A 17,712-nucleotide genomic window follows, 5' to 3' on the forward strand; every position below is an offset into this window, starting at 1 on the left:
GCCCAAAGTCACCCAGTCAGCTTCCATGACCGAGTGGGGACTAGAACTCGGATCTCCCGGCTCTCAGTCCAACACTCTCACCACTATACTGGCTCTATATTCATTTAATTTATTATATTTCTATACAACCCCATAGCCAAAGCTCTCTGGGTGGCTCACAAAAACAGATTTGTGTGATTATGGCATATAGTATTATTTAACATGGATTACTTCACTTTTAACACACTAGCAATATTTTTGTGCTGGCAATCATTGCAGTTAATGAATAAATTTCCTAAACTTTCAGTGCATGATTTGGTTCTGTACTTATGTCTCCAACTTTTATCAGAATCCTTACTTAACCTATAAGTATAGATTAAAAGGACAGAAAAAAATCCATTATGTGGCGTTGCAGTTGAAGGCACACTTGGAGGAAACCAATTATCTAGACCCATTTCAGTCAGGCTTCAGGCTTGGGCATGGGACAGAAACGGCGTTGGTCGCCTTGGTGGATGATATGAGGAGGGCTCTGGATAGGGATGAATGCTCCTTCCTTGTTCTCCTCGACCTCTCAGCGGCTTTTGATACCGTTGACCACGGTATCCTCCTGGACCGCCTGGAGGGGTTGGGCATCGGAGACACCGTATTGCGGTGGTTCCAGTCCTTCTTCTCCAGCAGGTACCAGCGGGTAGCACTGGGAGAGGAGGTTTCGGATCCGTTGCCTCTCACTTGTGGGGTGCCACAGGGTTCCATCTTCTCCTCGATGCTATTTAACATCTATGTGAAGCCGATGGGGGCTATCATCAGAAGGTTTGGGGTGCGGTGTCATCAATATGCGGATGACACACAGCTCTACCTCTCATTCAAATCTTCACCAAAGTTGGCTGTAGAATCCCTGTCCAAATGTTTGGAGACGGTGAGTGGCTGGATGGGGAGGAATAAGCTGAAGCTGAACCCTGACAAGACCAAGGTATTTTGGGTGGGAGACAAGAGGAGGCTGGGGGATGTTGACCTGGTGTTGAATGGGGTACGGCTACCCTTGAAAGACCAGGTTCGCAGCCTGGGGGTCATTTTGGACTCCCAGCTGTCCATGGAGGCTCAGGTGTCAGCTGTGAGCCAGACAGTGCTGTATCAGCTCCATCTAATATGGCGGCTGCGCCCCTTACTTCCTGACTATCTGCTCCCATCGGTAGTACATGCCCTGGTCTCCTCTCATTTAGACTACTGTAATGGGCTCTACGTGGGGTTACCCTTGAAGACGGTTCAGAAGCTGCAGCTAGTACAAACGCAGCGCCTCGCCTGATTAAAGGCAGCCGCTGGCGAGATCACATCACTCCAGGGCTGAAGGAGTTGCACTGGTTACCAGTTGTTTTCTGGGCCAAATTCAAGGTGTTGGTTTTGACCTTTAAAACCCTATATGGTTCTGGAGTGCCTCCAGCAACACCAGACAGGCCGCTTAACAAGATCAGCCTCGGATGGCCTTCGCTCTGTCCCATCAGCCAGGACAGCTAGACTGGTGGGGACGAGGGAGAAGGCCTTTTCTGTGGTGGCCCCCACTCTGTGGAATTCCCTCCCTAGGGAACTCCGCCATGCCCCCTCTTTAATGAGCTTCCACCACACATTAAAAACGTGGTTGTTCAGGCAGGTATTTAGGGTGGGTTAGGGTATTTTAGAAAATGTTTTTATTGTAGAATTTTATTACTTTAAAATGTTTTATTTTATGCTTTGTATATCACCCAGAGTGGCTGGGTGACCAGCCAGGTGGACAATAAATAAATAAATAAATAAATTTAATTGTTTTGTGAGAGATGAGATGGTTTTAATGCACAATGAATTTATATTATATCGTTTTGTGTATGTGCCTCAGAACATCAGATGTAAATTAGCTAGTTCTTCACACACTTTAAACTAGTACTGTGCTGAAAATTCCTGTGAAAATTTCTCCCACATTTTTTTTCGACCATTCTCATTCAATTTGATAGAAAATAAATGGCTTTTGAAAAGAAATTCAAAAGAGGAGAGATTTTGGAGAAATTCTCATGGTTTGGGGTTCTTGTGCTTACTTTACTTATGAGGTGGCCATGGAGCTTAATTTATGTATTTATTACATTTATATCCCACCCTTCTTCCATCATGGAACTCTAGGTGGTTACATGTGGTTCCCAGGTGGTCTCCCCTCCAAGCACTGACCAGACCCAAACCTTCTTGGCTTCAGCAAGGTGGCTACCCCATGCGCCTTCAGACTATGCCCTGGGGCTTACTTATAGGCTGGCCATGGGGTGTACAGAGATTCATTGTACAATATTCTCTGTGGCAGCCTGTAGCCTCCTCAGCTTCCTACGCTTCAATTAAAGCCATCATGAGGATGACGTCATGAGGCAATTCCTCCCATGGGGCTTTTTCAGTTCAAGAAGTGCAGGTGCCTGGGAGGCTGCAGAGCAATGGAAAGATGGGTAGTAGAGAGAGAAAACACACACACTCTTGGGCACATCACAGTGATTAGGTAAGCTCAAAAATACTATCAAAATAAATTCAAAATGTTGCCTCAGAAAAGTGGAAGCCTCAACACAGTTGATGCTGTTGCCACTTACAGAAGTAGCGCAATAAGACAAAAACCCTCAGGAAAAAAGAAAGAAGCTGTGCTACAACCCCTGCCAATAGTGAGCCCTATCTGGAAGAAACTATTGGAGAATTTATCCTCCCTTATGAGAAATTTGGTGAAATTGCCCTCTCCCATTTCTCTGCCCATAAATAGGCTGGAGAATTTTGTGAGGCCATTTGTGCACAGCTCTGCTTTAAATGTTCTGTCATACAAACAAGCTGATTAAAGAATGCTACATGTTTGGGATTTCCACCCTTCCAATACATGCTCGTGTGTAAAGTAGGGATTATAGTTGGCATTAAAGTAGGGGTAGGGAACCTCTTTCAGTGGGAGGGTTGAATTCTGTTTTACTGAAGCTCTCGGTGGCTGCATTACAGTGGTGGGCCGGGCCAAAGGCAAAAGTGGTAGGGCCAAAATGTGAGTATATTTTGGCTTAAAGCTCTTAGTGCCGGTAACTAAGCCTGAGGAGAGGCATCTCAACAGTTTAGAATGGGGAAAAAAACTGCAAAAGCTGGAAAACCACCAAATGAACAGAGGTCAGGGGATATGGCCATTTGGGAAACCCTGGGGGGCTGAATGGAAACTCAGGAGGGTTGGATTTGGCCCATGGGCCTGAGATTCCCCAGTCCTGTATTAATGCTTGTGAGAAAGTGACCAGGATGGTAGGCAGTTTTTCTGGATGAACTCAGTCGTATTACTGGAAGAGACCAAAAGGCCATCTAGTCCATCCTATTGCAATAAGAACCATCCATTTATTACATTTCTATACAGCCCACTTGCCAAAGCTCTCTGAGCAGTTTACAAAGATTAAAACCATAAAATTACAATATATTGTAATATATTATAGTAATATAATAATTATAATAATAATATAGTAATATAATATAAAAGCATTCACATGCAAACATAGAAAACAATATTACACGATTTATTTATTTATTTGATTTATTAGCCACCCATCTGGCTGGCTACCCGGCCGCTCTAGGCAGCATACAATACTAATAACAAATTTACACAATCAACTGAACAACACAAACAAAACCATAACAAAACAACACTGCTTTGAAAAAACCCTAACCCACCCCAAATGCCCACCTGAACAGCCAGGTTTTTAAAGCCCGGCGGAAGCTCATCAAAGAGGGGACAATAATCAACAATAAAAATCCCAGGACCCATTAAAATACCTTATCATATGCTGTCAAATACCTGGGAGTAGAGGAAAGTCTTAACCTGGCGCCAGAAAGATGACAATGTTAGCACCAGGTGGACTGCAGTGGGGCGAGCCTTCCACAATGGGGGGGGGCACCCCTGAGAAGGCCTTCTCCCTTCTTGCCATCCTCCAAATCTCCTTTGGAGTAGGCACCTGGAGGAGGGCCTCAGATGATGATTGTAGTATATGGGTAGGCTCATACTGAGACACAAGTTCCATGACGAAGTGTGGTCCCAAGCTGTAAAAGGCTTTATAGGTCAACTGGGACCAGAAATGTACATCTATTCTCCACTCCTTTGTAGATCAGTCCACACAGTTCAGACCACAGAGACCAGATATATTGCAAGAAAGATGCTTACAGAGAAAATATTTTGAGGCAAATCACACAAACAAGACAAGCCACAGGGGAAGGCAGCATCTTCCATGGGAAGAAATGTGTGCTGTGTAACTTCACGGGGAAGCACATATATTTTACCTGTTCACACATGGAACTCCCTCCTCCACAAGATTAGATTGGCTCCTCATATAGTTTCCACTGGCGAGTGAAAACATAATTATTTGTGAAGGATTTTTGCAAAGTTCTGCTTGATATGTTATTGTTTTTGTTTAGATAGATTTTTGCTAGTTCACTGCCATTTGATTGGGAAGGAATGTTATATATAAATAAGTTAATGTGGAAAGAGGACATGCAATGCAAATAGCAACCCCAGAGGCAAATAACACTAGGGGTTAAGGGGTGCTCAATCAATTGGTGAAGGCCCTGGTTCCTGGATTTACTTAGTTATTTATTAGATTTATTAGCTGCCCATCTGGTCAGCTACCTGGTCACTCTAAGCGGCATACAATACTAATGACACGAAATACAATGAATTTACATAATCAACTGAACAAAACAACATAAGAAAACAACACTGCTCTAAAAAACCCTAACCTACCCCAAATGCCTGCCTGAACAGCCATGTTTTTAAAGCCCAGTGGAAGCTCATCAAAGAGGGGGCATGGTGGAGGTCACTAGGGAGGGAATTCCACAGAGAAGGGGCCACCACAGAAAAGACCCTGTCCCTAGTCCTCACCAGCCTAGCTGTCCTGGCTGATGGGACAGACAGAAGGCCTACTGAGGCTGATCTTGTTGAGTGGCGTCCCTCGTGTTGTTGGAGGCGCTCCTTAAGACAGACTGGGCCAGAACCATATAGGGTTTTAAAGGTCAATGCCAACACCTTAAATTGGGCCTGGAAAACAACTGGTAACCAGTGCAACTCCTTCAGCACTGGAGTGATGTGGTCTCGCTGATGGCTGCCTTTAATCAGGCAGGTTGCCGTGTTTGGCACCAATGGCAACTTCCGAACTGTCTTCAAGGGAAATCACATATAGAGCATATTACAGTAGTCTAGGCGAGAGGGGACTAGGGCATGAACTACTGATACGAGCAGATGGTTAGGGCGGTAGAGGCGCAGCCACCGCATCAGATGGAGTTGGTACAGTGCCGCCTGGCTCATGGCCGACATCTGAGCCTCCATGGACAGTTGGGAGTCTAAAATGACGCTAGGCTGCGGACCTGGTCTTTAAGGGGCAGCCGCACCCCACTAAACATCAGGTCAACATCCCCCAACCTCCCCTTATCTCCCACAACAAGTACTTCGGTTTTGTTGGGATTCAGTTTCAGTTTAGTCCTTTCCATCCAGCCACTTACTGACTCCAGACACTTGGACAGGGCTCTACAGCCAACCTTGGCGAGGATTTAAATGAGAGGTGGAGTTGCGTGTCATCCGCATATTGAGAGCATTTTCCTGATGCAGCTGCCTTTTCTTCAAATGAAAAGCAGCCAGTTTAAGGAGCAATCCTATGCACGTTTAGACAGAAAAATGTCCAACTCCATGCCTGGCTGGGTCATGCTGGGAGTTGTAGGACTTTGTCTAAATGTGCATACGATTGTGCAATTGAGCACTCTTTTTAGAAAGCATTTTCATCATGATGGGTAGTTTGCCCAACTCTTAATATTCGCTGTATGTATGACAGAGAATGCAAGGGTTTACAGTGCTTTTTGACCAGACTCCTCTAGTTGCTTCTGCCAGGCACTTGTTGCTATGTTGTTTTCTGACATGTTGTGTTATGTTTCAAAGGCTTGCTTGATGATGGAACAATCTCCAGTACATGATAAATCTGTTCATATATTTTTGATGCCTGTGATCATTTTAGTTTTTTGCATTTTCTGAAGCTTGAATTCATCTATCTTCAACATGGATGCCTAAAACTGGACATTGTATTCCTGGTGGGACCTCTTCTGTGCCTTGTACAATACCAAATGCTTCCCTATCCCTGTTAGAAATTCCTTGCTTGAACTTAATTTCCCCTTTTTAAGCAACGTCATCTGGATAGCGCTCTTGTGATCCAACAATACCCCAAGAGCCCCTTCCTTCACAGTTGTTTCTAGTTGTAGATAAATAAGTCCATTTGTCCCCAGATGCATGTACTTACGAACTGCATTCCATTTCTATTACTCCAGTACATGAGATCATAGAAGTAACCTTGCATAATTTCCTGAAACATTTCTGTATAACCAAGGCTTCCTGACTTTTCCTTATCTGCAAATTTCATCAATCCACTTTTATTTCAGAATTTTGAACGAGTATTGAAGAAACTAGGTATGGATACTGCAAACCTATTTATGATCCTTTGAGAGTAAACACTTATGAATTCAGTGGAACCTACTTGCAAATAAAAGTGGCATGCATTCACGTTGCTGGATGAGGGTTGCCAGTTCTCCTGAGGTCTAAACACTGAGTTGGCAACAGAACCTGGGAGCTCAGATGTAAGGCCTGGCAGATAGGCAGTGGGGGCTGTTAGGGAATGGGGTAGGCAGGGGCAAGAGGTGGTCCCTAGAAAACTGGGAACACAATCTAGCAGCGTGCGGCGGGCCAGAATGGAAAGCGGTGATACTTCCAGGCAGAGGGCGCCTAGCGCTAGCAACGAGCAGCTGTTCTATGTTTTTTTCCTTAATGAATTTTCTTCTGTAAGAAAACAAACACAGGAGTGGCGGGAAAACATGGGAGGGTGACGAGTAGAAGACATCGTCATCTAGATTCCCCATAAACGTCTGTGAATGAGGAAGGGCTTGTCCGGAGGTTTCATTCTCGTCAGCAGGCAGGAGAATAAGCCGCAAAGGGTTGCCTCCTCTTCCAGCAGAAGGCAGAGCTAAAAAGAAACTTGATGCTCTTTCTGGAGAGGAAGTCACAGGTTTTGATTTCAGCATGGAGCGAACATCATAACAAGTTCCTATAAGAAATTACTATTAGGAATAAAAGACCATCAAGAGAAAAACCAAAACGGAGCGTCAAAATAACAGACTTGACCTTAAATGCGTGAATAGATTCAAAGTCTTTTGTTCTTTCGACAATGGCGCAGGGGGGTGGGGCGGGTACGGCGGGGACTATAGCGTGTGGGGAAGGGGCGTTGTCCACGCCGCTGTCCCGGGAGAAATCGCGTGTCTCCCACCCCTGGCAAGCAATTGGCCCTGGGAGTACGCTCGGTCTGCACTTCTGTAACTGTACAGGCTGCAATCCTGTAACACTTCCTTGGGAGAAAGCCCCATTGAACTCAGCGGGGCTACTTCTGAGTAGATATGCACCGGATTGCGCTACTTTCAGCAAATAATCCAGATTCATTGTATGTTCTTGATTGTTTGCGTGTTTATGTGAATCTGGATAGGCTGTGTGAGCCATACACAATCCGTGCCTGTGCCCTGCAGGCGTTGGAGGTAACTTCTTTAACCTGCCCGAGGCCGGCACGTGAGAAACAGTCCCGCTGGAAGCAGCGCCCTTCGCTTCCCAGTCACACGAGGCTGCGCGCCCTTAGCGCTCCAGGATCTCCCAACCACTCCGCTTTACAGGCTGGGCTACCAACCCGCCCCTGGCTCATGTGTTTCTATGGGTCCTTCCACCAGCCTAGCCAGGCAGAGGGTGACCGAACAGAGCGCCCGGAAAGGCTGCAAGGCAGGACGCCCGCAAATAACGGCAAGAGGAAGTTCAGCGGCGCTGCCCGCCACGCAGGCGGGGAAGGAAAAGGGGGAGAGGGGAGAGAGCAGCGCCTCCTTTTGTCCCTTCAGGGCGGGCAGGGTCAAGAAGCAGCGCCTTCCTCCTCCGCCCGCAAAACACTTGAGAAGGGGCGCCGAGGACGGGGGGGGGGAGGGGAGAGAGAGGCGAAGAACGGCGCCCGCTCGGGCGCGGGGCGGGATTAGTTGAGGTAGAGGGCGCGCCTCGTGCGCGCGCCGCTCCCTCGCTGACAGTTGCAGGCGGCGGGTTTTGAATTTAGCGTCCAGACCTCCATAAAGAGCGAGGCTGGGCGCGCTTCGCCGCCCCATTGGTTCAGCCCCGGTCACGTGAGATGGGCATATGCGGCGAGGGGACGGAAGAATGGGGAGGGCCGCCTGGCGCTGAGCGCGCGACGGCCATATTGGGTCGGCGCTGAGCCCGCCTGTTTTGTTTCGTTCTGCCCGGGGAGGAGCGGCTGGAGGCGGTATTCGCGCTCAGGCCGGCGGGCGGGCTCGTTCCTTCCAGCAGCAAATACCAACGGGCGTTCGCGCGGGCTGCCTTCGCTTCACTTTGCGCCCATTTTTCCCGCCTGTTTTTTTTAATCCCTTTCCCCCTCTTATTTCTCCTCAGCACCTGCAGAAGCGCCTTCATTCGTTGTCGCTCCTCCTCTTTTGTTTCCCCCTTTTCCCGCCTGCTCGCTTTCTCTGGAGTTTTGAGTTCATTCATTGACGCCTCCGGCTCGCTTTCTTTAGGATCTCCTTTCTTGGTTCTCCTTTGCTGGCGCTGGCGCTTCTGCGGTTGAGGCAAGAGAAAGGCTTTCATTTTATTTTTCATTCGGGGGCTTTCTTTTGCATTTGCAAGTTCCTTTGTTGCTGCAGCTTTTAACCTCTTTCTGCCCCGCTTACTTCCCTCCTGCCCCCCCTCTTCCGCCTCACCCGGCCCGAGCTAGCCAGCCCCCCCTTTTCCCGCCCTGCACGCACTCTTCCTCTCCCTCCTCTTGTTTCCCCGCGCATTGTTCGCGCCATGGCGGCTGCGGTGGCGGCCTCCACGCCGGTCGGGCAACGGGCCCGGAGCAGCGCGGCAAGCACTCCTCTGAGCCCCACGCGCATCACCCGCCTGCAAGAGAAGGAGGATCTGCGGGAGCTCAATGACCGCCTGGCCGTCTACATCGACAAGGTGCGGAGCCTGGAGATCGAGAACAGCTCGCTCCATCTCCAGGTCACCGAGCGGGAGGAGGTGCGTGGCCGGGAGCTCACCGGCCTCAAGTCTCTCTATGAGGCCGAGTTGGCCGATGCCCGACGCGCCTTGGACGACACGGCCCGAGAGAGGGCCAAGCTGCAGATCGAGCTGGGCAAGATCCGCGCTGAGCATGACCAGCTCCTCGGCAGGTAAGTGCCCCCCTCCCCTCCGGCCTGTCTCCTCCGAAGCCAACCCGCCATCTCGCTCTCGTAATGGGGGAGGGGTGCGTTGATAGTAGGGGTGGTCAAGCCAGGGACATGTGGCTTCGCTTCGTCCCTGAGAAGCTCCCTTCTCTTACGCTGTTCCTTAATGTGGTGGGCATGTGTTTGCTGACGAAGGTGAAGTTGCTTGTAGGGTGAGTGGGGTCAGGTCTGAGTCTTAGTACGCTTCTTTGATGCCACTGGCATAGGACTCGCCCTCAGGATCTCGCTATTTCACTCCCGAATAACCCCCTCGGCCTCCCTCCCTTTCTCCTCGGGCTTAAAATCGCCACGCTCTCCTCCCCCAAATGCATCCTTTGCCACAGGTCGCGATGGCCGCCTTAAATTGTGTGCATCGAAAGGGGTGAATATGGATCAAAGTGCAACTGCTTTGTATGAAGGAATCCTGGCTGTGCCCCAAATTGAGGACGATTTCTTCCTCGCTTTCAAACCCAGGTAGAGATGCTTATACTTATCCCATGCTTATCCCATGCTTATCCCAGCATGGCTACATTTTTAGGTGCCTATTCGTAAAGTTATGAACATGGGTACTACAGCTGGGAATTATGGCCAGTTTGGGTAGCTACAAGCAGGTCCCCAGCCTGCTTATTTTATTTATTGTTAGTTAATGAGAATCAAGCATGCTTTGAAAGCATGTTGTTGTCTCCTCCCCTTGCCTCCCATTCGTTTTTTTCTAGGAGAGAGTACATTAGTCTGACTCCTCCAGCTGCTGCCATGTGCCATAGTTGGTGTTTGAATGAATGAAAGAAAGAAAGGTCCTACTTGTTCCTCGGACAGCCCAGTGTGACGTTCTCATGATAGGTTTCTGGCCTTCTGTGGAGAAGAAATAATATGCGGTATGGGAGTATAGCTCTTAGAATGGGCCATGTTCAGCATTGTCTTCTGTATTCACATGCAATCTAAATACGATGGTTATCAGTACTTCTTGGTAACATAAGTGACATTTTCATAGATATTTGCAATTAGTACTGTGGTTACAGTACACCTGTTTGTTTTTTAATGGTGTGAAATGTTAGCTTTTAGAGCTAAAATAGAAGGGGAACATTTTTCTATCTGCTTTCATTTATTTTACAAAATATGCTTGAAGTATATTAGAGTAATAACATACTGCTAATTTTAAGTTGCATCATGTTAAACTCTTCTTAAAGAACTGCATTTAATGTTTATTCTTTTTATTCTTTATTATGTTTCTATACCGCCCCATAACAGGAACTTTCTGGCCAGTTTACAAAATAAAGCTTAAAACCATACCAATATAAAAGCACAAAACATGTTAAAACCTAAAAAAGTTAAAAACAACAGAATAAAACCAAAGTAAAAGGCCTCTCCTTAGTAGCCACCTGCCTCACCTCGTTTGACAGAAACCCCTGGAGGAGGGCCTCAGAACTTAGCGTCAAGACAGGTATATATGGGAGGAGACGATCCTTCAGTTAGCCTAGCCCCAACCTGGTGCCAAATATGTGAGAACTGAAAGCACATCAGTTTACATTAATTTATGTTTATGTTTTTGAACATCCAAGTGACTGCCTGAAGAAATGTGTGTACTGATCAGGGACATATGTTGCTTTGCTAATGAAATTAACTGAAGCTATTCTACTTCAGGGAAAATAATATCTCTCTCCCCCACTCCCCATTATGTGAATAATTCTGTTCATATTCCCAGGGTAACTTTGCATGCTCCCTACTTTTAGTAATTAGGTGTGTTGCTTTTGCTGGCTGTCCTCACTTCTATGACATGACTGGATGCTTGCAGTGCTAGCATTGGATTCCTGTCTAAGGCATGGGCAAATGACAACCTGTATGAGTCCTGTATGCCCTTCCACAGTTTTGTGTGTTTCCAGTTTGCTGCTGCTTTGGCTTTTTTTGTTAATCGTATCCAAAATTGTGTTTCCTATAGAAGCTTACAGTTATGCTGTTCATTCTTAGTTTTTCTGCCATCTTATAGTTGGGGGTATGTAGTCATACATTCAGTATTGCCAAAGGAAAAATCAGGAGTTCTTGAATTCTTCTTAGTCACGTTGTCTAAATACCAGGGCTGGCCCTCCCATGAAGCAGGATGAGGCGCCCATATCAGGTGGCAGAGTGGGAGAAATGGTGAATTGTGCTGATCTCGCCCTGCCAGTTGCTCTCCTGCCATGGCATTTGCTGCAGCGAAGGATCTGTTGGGAAGGCTCTCAGGAGCAGCCACATGTCCTCTGTTTCCCGTGTTGCACCTCCCCTTACTCCCCCCCCTTGGCTGTATGAAGAGCCACATGGCTGGAAAAAGTGGTTGGGGGCATTCCTCAGAGCTTGCCCAGGTCTTTTTCTGGCTGTGTGGTTCCATAGAGCCAACACGATGGTAAATGTAAGGGGCAGGGGATGCAGTTCCCTCCTGCCTCAGAGAGCTTGCTCCAATACTCTTCCTGCTATTAAATCCTTTAAAAAAGCATTTAATGCTTGGTGTTAGGAGATATTCCAATGATGGTTTTTGTAGGTTAATTTTTTTAACATTTCCAAAATCCATACCACTGTTGACACCTTTTGATAGGCCACCTCAAAATACTGTGCAACCTTTGGGGTCTCTAGAACTCCTCATTAGGCAAAATGGTGGCAGGAACGACTGTGGGGGGAGTGGCTGATATTCAGGCTATGGATTCTGCATGTGTTTAGTTTTAAGATGGAAAATGGGAAGAATCTGCAGACCCTCCGATTAGGGCAGAGGTCCCCAACATTTTGGACCCATGGGTGCATTTGGGAATTTGAGATAACTGCTGTGGGCACACCCCCAAATGCCTAATCAGTAGATCACCACTTTTTTGTGTCTGTAGATCTTAAGTTGCGTCTTATTGAGAAAAAACTTTTGTTTTATGTCTACTGGACACCGTAATGTCTCTAATTAAAGGGATTCTCTAATTCAGCTAATGGTTTGTGGTGCAGTACAGCTAATTTTTCTTTTTGATATATGTTTTAGCAATGTCCAGTAGTTGCTTCTGGGGAGGTTATTACACAGAAAAATTTTGTACTGAAACAGTCTTTAATGTTTACTGATGTACAGCTCTTTTAAATTATTTATCTGCTTCCTGGAAATAGTCAACGTAAATGGATTCTATGCACCCTTTTGACAGCTGAAAGACTGATATTACAACACTGGAAGCATAAACAGTCACCTCCTATTATTCAATGGATTGAGGACCTTACAACGCTTTCAGTATTTGAAAGGGTGTCATATAGACGTCACCTTCAAATGGGTACTTGGATAGTTGGTCCACTTTTGTTGCAGTCTATGTATAGATGCTAGAAAGTTATATGCATTTCATACAAATTCATGTATGTATATTTTAAAAATGAAAAAAAAGGGTGCCTACAGCGGGCACCATGTTGGGGAACCATTCGCAGGCACCATAGTGCCCATGGGTGCCGCTTGGGGACCCCTGGATTATGGTTTATCAGGTACTGAGATGATTACATGTTGCACCTCCCAATAATTCCTAGGAAGCAGAAATAAACTAGCAATGGTTGGTCCCCCATTTGAAAAACTAGCTCTCCCTCTGAACCATATGTTCAGAAGTAGATAGAAGCAAGATGTTTTTTGTATTAATCATGGTAGAGATCATTTCAGATTGTATGCTCGGTAAAATAAGTCAGTGGCAGTCAAATTAGGTAGCTTTATCTAATAGTTGGAGGGGATACGCGCTCATTTCCCAGCTTCGAATGGTATAAGATCATCTTCCACCAGTGTAGGGTCGTGCTGTTGAACAGCTAAATTGGTATTTTCCAGGCCACACAAAATTTTCTTTTGGTCAACAAGGCTACCTTCACTTTTTATGTGACCTGGAGAATACCACACTTGTTGTGTGACCAGGATTATAGTACTTTAGGTGTAGTGCTATGTATCAGTTAGGGGGTGAATCTTGTCTTTTTGTTGTCTTCTCCGGAGATTTGAAGAGATCTTAGTGAAATCTCACTTCCTTCTGAATTTAGTATCTGGAGGTGTTTTGTTTTGTTTTTGCCATATTCTTAATGCTTTCCACCATTTGGGGTAGGTTAGCCTAAAAGGCCTCTGGATTCTTTTTGGGCATGTATGTTCAGGTTGTTGACGTTCCACTCCTCTGCTATAGTGGGTGATTCATAAATTGCATGTTCTTGGATGAATGCCCTTTTGACAGCTGAAAGACTGATATTACAACATTGGAAGCATAAACAGTCACCTCCTATTATTCAATGGATTGAGGACCTTACAACGCTTTCAATATTTGAAAGGGTGTCAAATAGACGTCACCTTCAAATGGGTATTTGGATAGTTGGTCCACTTTTGTTGCAGTCCATGTATAGTTGCTAGAAAGTTATATGCAGTTCATACAAATCCATGTATGTATATTTAAAAAATGGGGGGGGGGAAATTGGGTGCCCACAGGGGGCACCATGTTGGGGACCCATTCACAGACACCATAGTGCCTTGGTTGACTTCCTACTACAGAAGTCAGTTAGTTCTCAGAACCGCTTCATTTGTCATTTGTACAACTATTTTGATACCTTGGAAGTAGAAAAAATGGTTGAGGTGTGGAAGTGTTTGTGGTACCTTTCACAACGAGATCTATGCAAAGATATATTACTTTCTGCAATTTTGCTGTTTTCTTTTAATACTACTGCTGATAACTTTATCATTTAAATTGGGATCGGCCAGCTTCTGTATTCTCAAGGGACTACTATTCTTTAGGCTGTAGTCTGAGGGCCAGAAGTGCAGTGTTTCATGGGTGGTCAGACTTAAGTTGGTGCTCTGTAACTTTGAAAAAGAGCTTCACAGTTAGAGCAATGTATTTAGGAATAGCCAAAGCATTAGGCACAAAACCTAAGGAGATGTAACGTAAGTTGCCTTCTTCATACTTGGGTGGATGGTATGCAAATGTTCTCATATTTCAACATTTTTGTAAATGTGGGCCCCACAAATAGATGATATTATGCATTATATATTTTTCTGTGAGTTGTACACTAGTTCCAGGGAAAGATTTCTTGCACTGTTGATAGGAATAATGTTTGATAGAACTTTGAGCAAATGTGTGAACTACTTGTAGATACGTATCTTTGTGTAACCAATGGAGTATTTTTTTAAAAACAGCTGCTGTAAGCTGTGCGTATGATTTGATTGGCTTGTTCAAAAAAAATTTTTTTTTTTTGGTGACTGGCCTTTTCCTGATAAAATTGTAAGAACCTATGGTTAAATGCAGTAAGATCGACTGACTCATCTAAGGATGCAGTGTGGTAAGAAGAAAATTCTGTGCATAAGAGGAAAATTTGTATTCTTGTGGCGTCCCTCTTTAACTGTATGTATATTTTTCTTGTGTCAGCTTGCATCTTTAAACCATGAACTGGTTTTGTTAACTATAAATCAGAGTTCAAAGCTTTGTTGCCATCATATTCAAAGGTGTGATTTAATTATTTGCGCCTTCTCAGCAAGATTTGTGATGGTATGATTTTGGGTGGGCAGGCATTCAGCTTGGGGAAAAAGTGCTTCTAAACATTAGTAATAACCTCAAATAATACCTTTTGGTTTTGTGAGGTGAGGTATGTTGGAATATAAAAATCTGTGTTTGGGAGGAAGAATAACCTGTCTGCCTGGAGTTTCTACAGAGAGAAAAGGCAGGTGATACATATACTCTTGTAGAACCAGGTACTTGTCTTTGTGATTTTGATGGATTGACTTCTAAGTCCCCTATACTGCATATGGTGATAAGTGGATTATGAAGGGTAGGTGAATGAAAAATATAATATATACATTAATTTTTAGTATTTTCCTTTTTTTTTTTTTTACTTTCATGTATTGGCAGTTGTATAGGAGAAGCAGCAATGGTGAAGGTTGAGCTGTGAGGGGGTAAGGAGTAATGGCAGGAGTTCTGGCTTTTGTGAAGAACCTTGCTGCGTATTTCAGTTGCTACTATCATTCATCCATAGCTTCTTCTTTGTGGCAGTAGCTTGTAGGGCAAAACACTTTTCATAATTGGGCTACATTGTAAATACTTTGGGGAAAACAAAATAAGTTTTCAGCAAAATAGGATTCCTGAAAGACAAATTGATTCACTGATAAAGTAATTCCAGAAGAGTAACTATTTTAAGTTTCTAGCAGAAAGAAGATGTGAGATGCCACACATAACCCTTTCTCTTCCTCTTGGTTCTCTTCTAAAAACTGAAGAAATTTTAGAGAAGCTTTTGGGGACTGCATTCCGTTGGAGGATGGGGCTGAAGACAAAAGCAGGTGGGACCAAGATATCCAAAATACCAGCATGTTATAGGCTAATGCGCTTACTGCCAGTAGCTCAACCTAAGGAGGAGCATTGCAACCTTTTTGAATGGAGCAAAAGCTGCACAAAAGCCAGGAAATCACCAAATGATGGTTGGGCGAAAAGAGAGTAGGATCAGAGGAAGGAGGAATGGCCATCTGGGCACCCCAGGAGAGCTGGGTTTCCCCCAGGCTTGAAGTTCTGCACCCTTGGTGTATATTATACTTGGCTCCTAACTATCTTACATGTACATGAGCTGTTGTGACAGCTTGCTTAAAGCTGATTCAGATACCCAGATAAACACATAGTATGCCCCTTCCAGGATTGCACCACTTCAGAATGCATGTTTACATGCTCTGTGCATGTGGAAAGTAGGGTATAGAGGAAAAGGATTAAGGCAGTCTTTTTCCTGGCCATGTTAGCTTTCTACTTGAAAGCAGTTTTCGAGAATTCAAACATATAGTGCTAGGAAAGCTGTAGTATGGGATTTTTCTGAATCTTTAATCTTTAAAGCACGAAAGCATTTTTTAGTTGCCACTAGTGGAATAGGCTAAAAAGAAGTGGTACACAAAATGCTCTTAATAGCCATTGTAGATGAGCCATAAAGCATCTTGGCAACACTACATAACAAATACAAAGTGCTACTAGGGTGTCCTATTAAGTAAGAAGGCAAACTTTCTCATAATAATGTCAGGAGGCAGTCAGCATCTTTCAGGAAGTCACTCCAAAGAGTAATAACAAGGCTAGTTTTATCACAGAGAGGGTGCATAGATTTTTTTTCCCCATGGGGCACAGAGGATATTTTTGTTACCTTTACCTTCCTGCCCCCCCCTTCCTGTCCCAGCCAGAAAACCAGCAAGGGATCCTGTATCCCATTAAGGACAATACATTCTGTGGTTCTTTGGGATCTCTGAAGTTTGGTCGTCAAGTAAAGGCAATTATTCTTTCTCTGCTGTGATGAGTGGCTACAAATTTTGTCTTCCCTTGTCTCAGTCAAACTGAGCTTTGGATATATTTGGAATGCCTCTCACAGTTCCTCTATCTAGCAGATCCACGCTCAGGAGAATAGTGTTAGATTGCCCATGTTCTTTGGGAAGCCCTTTGAAGCACAGTACATAAGAGATCCCTCAACCACCTCCTTTCAGCTTGGAGATAGAAAGAGGATCCCTTTGCTGCTGCCATGACTGCAGCTGCCGCTGCATTTTTCCCTTCCCAGCAACCATTTTCCATCTTGTGATGCTGTGGTCTAGGTTGGAAGGGGTGGGTATATACCAGTAGCTGGCAGCAGCGGCTCTGAGATGAGCTGGAGTTGTGCAGTTTGTGCTCAGCACCAGCAGGTATCCCTGTAGCAGGGAGGGTGGTGAGCAGAACACAGTTCAACAGTGTGCATTTTTAGTTCCTTGTACATCCTTAGAAGGGGCAAATAGCCCCCCCCCCCAAGCTAGGAATGTCTATGACATACACATTAGAAAGTGTGCACAACTGTTAGTGGAGATGTGATGTAGTCCTCTACCTAGTGACTGAATAGATATTCCATTGTTTCCTTGAGCACTCTAGCTCCTGGTTGTTACCACGAAAAACAGACCTATAATATACTAGAAGGACTGGTGAATGGGTTGCCATAACACAAAAGAAAGTGTGCTGAAGGGACAATTTATCATAGACTTCAATATACCTACTTACCTAAAAGAATGTCTGCGTAGATCCACCTCTTAGGATGCAATCCTATGCATGTTTAGACAGGAAAAAGTCCTACATGGTGGCTGAGGAATGCTGGGAGTTGTAGGATTTTTCTTTCTAAACATGCATAGGGTTGTGCTGTTAAACTATTAATAAACAGACTATATTTGGTTATGGAAAACAAGGTGAAAAGGGTGTATATCCAAAAGTTCCAGTAATAAGAGCCTCGTCTACTTCATTTAAATCTTCTGGCGGGTTTTGTCTTAAAGATTTGATTTGGATATGATTGGCAAAAAGCAGAACATCATACCTGGCTGCAAGCCCTAGTTGAGTGTTAACTTGTCGTGTTGTTCCAATTAATAGGAAGGTGATTTGGTGATCTTTTCCTCTCTTTTTAAAGAATTGAATCCTTTTTATAAAGCTCTGAGTCAGGTTATGTGAGATGAACTTAGTACAAATACATCGTACTAAGGCACACATGCAGCTGGGCTTAGGCAGC

The 17,712-nt window shown here is 44.9% G+C and overlaps 1 protein-coding gene across 1 annotated transcript in view; it reads left to right on the forward strand.

Moving 5' to 3' along the window:
• Window positions 1-7,738: 7,738 nt before the first annotated feature.
• The window catches only part of LMNB1 (lamin B1), a 30,498-nt gene continuing 20,524 nt past the window's right edge, over window positions 7,739-17,712 (forward strand). The window contains exon 1 of the mRNA XM_084833983.1: window positions 7,739-9,207. Coding sequence (XP_084690109.1) covers window positions 8,843-9,207 — 365 coding nt within the window. The 5' untranslated portion in view covers window positions 7,739-8,842. The remainder of the gene's footprint in view (window positions 9,208-17,712) is intronic.

This window comes from Heloderma suspectum, chromosome 2 (assembly GCF_057233095.1).
Source record: "Heloderma suspectum isolate Gila_16-S chromosome 2, 16-S_ref, whole genome shotgun sequence".
Classification (NCBI taxonomy): domain Eukaryota; kingdom Metazoa; phylum Chordata; class Lepidosauria; order Squamata; family Helodermatidae; genus Heloderma; species Heloderma suspectum.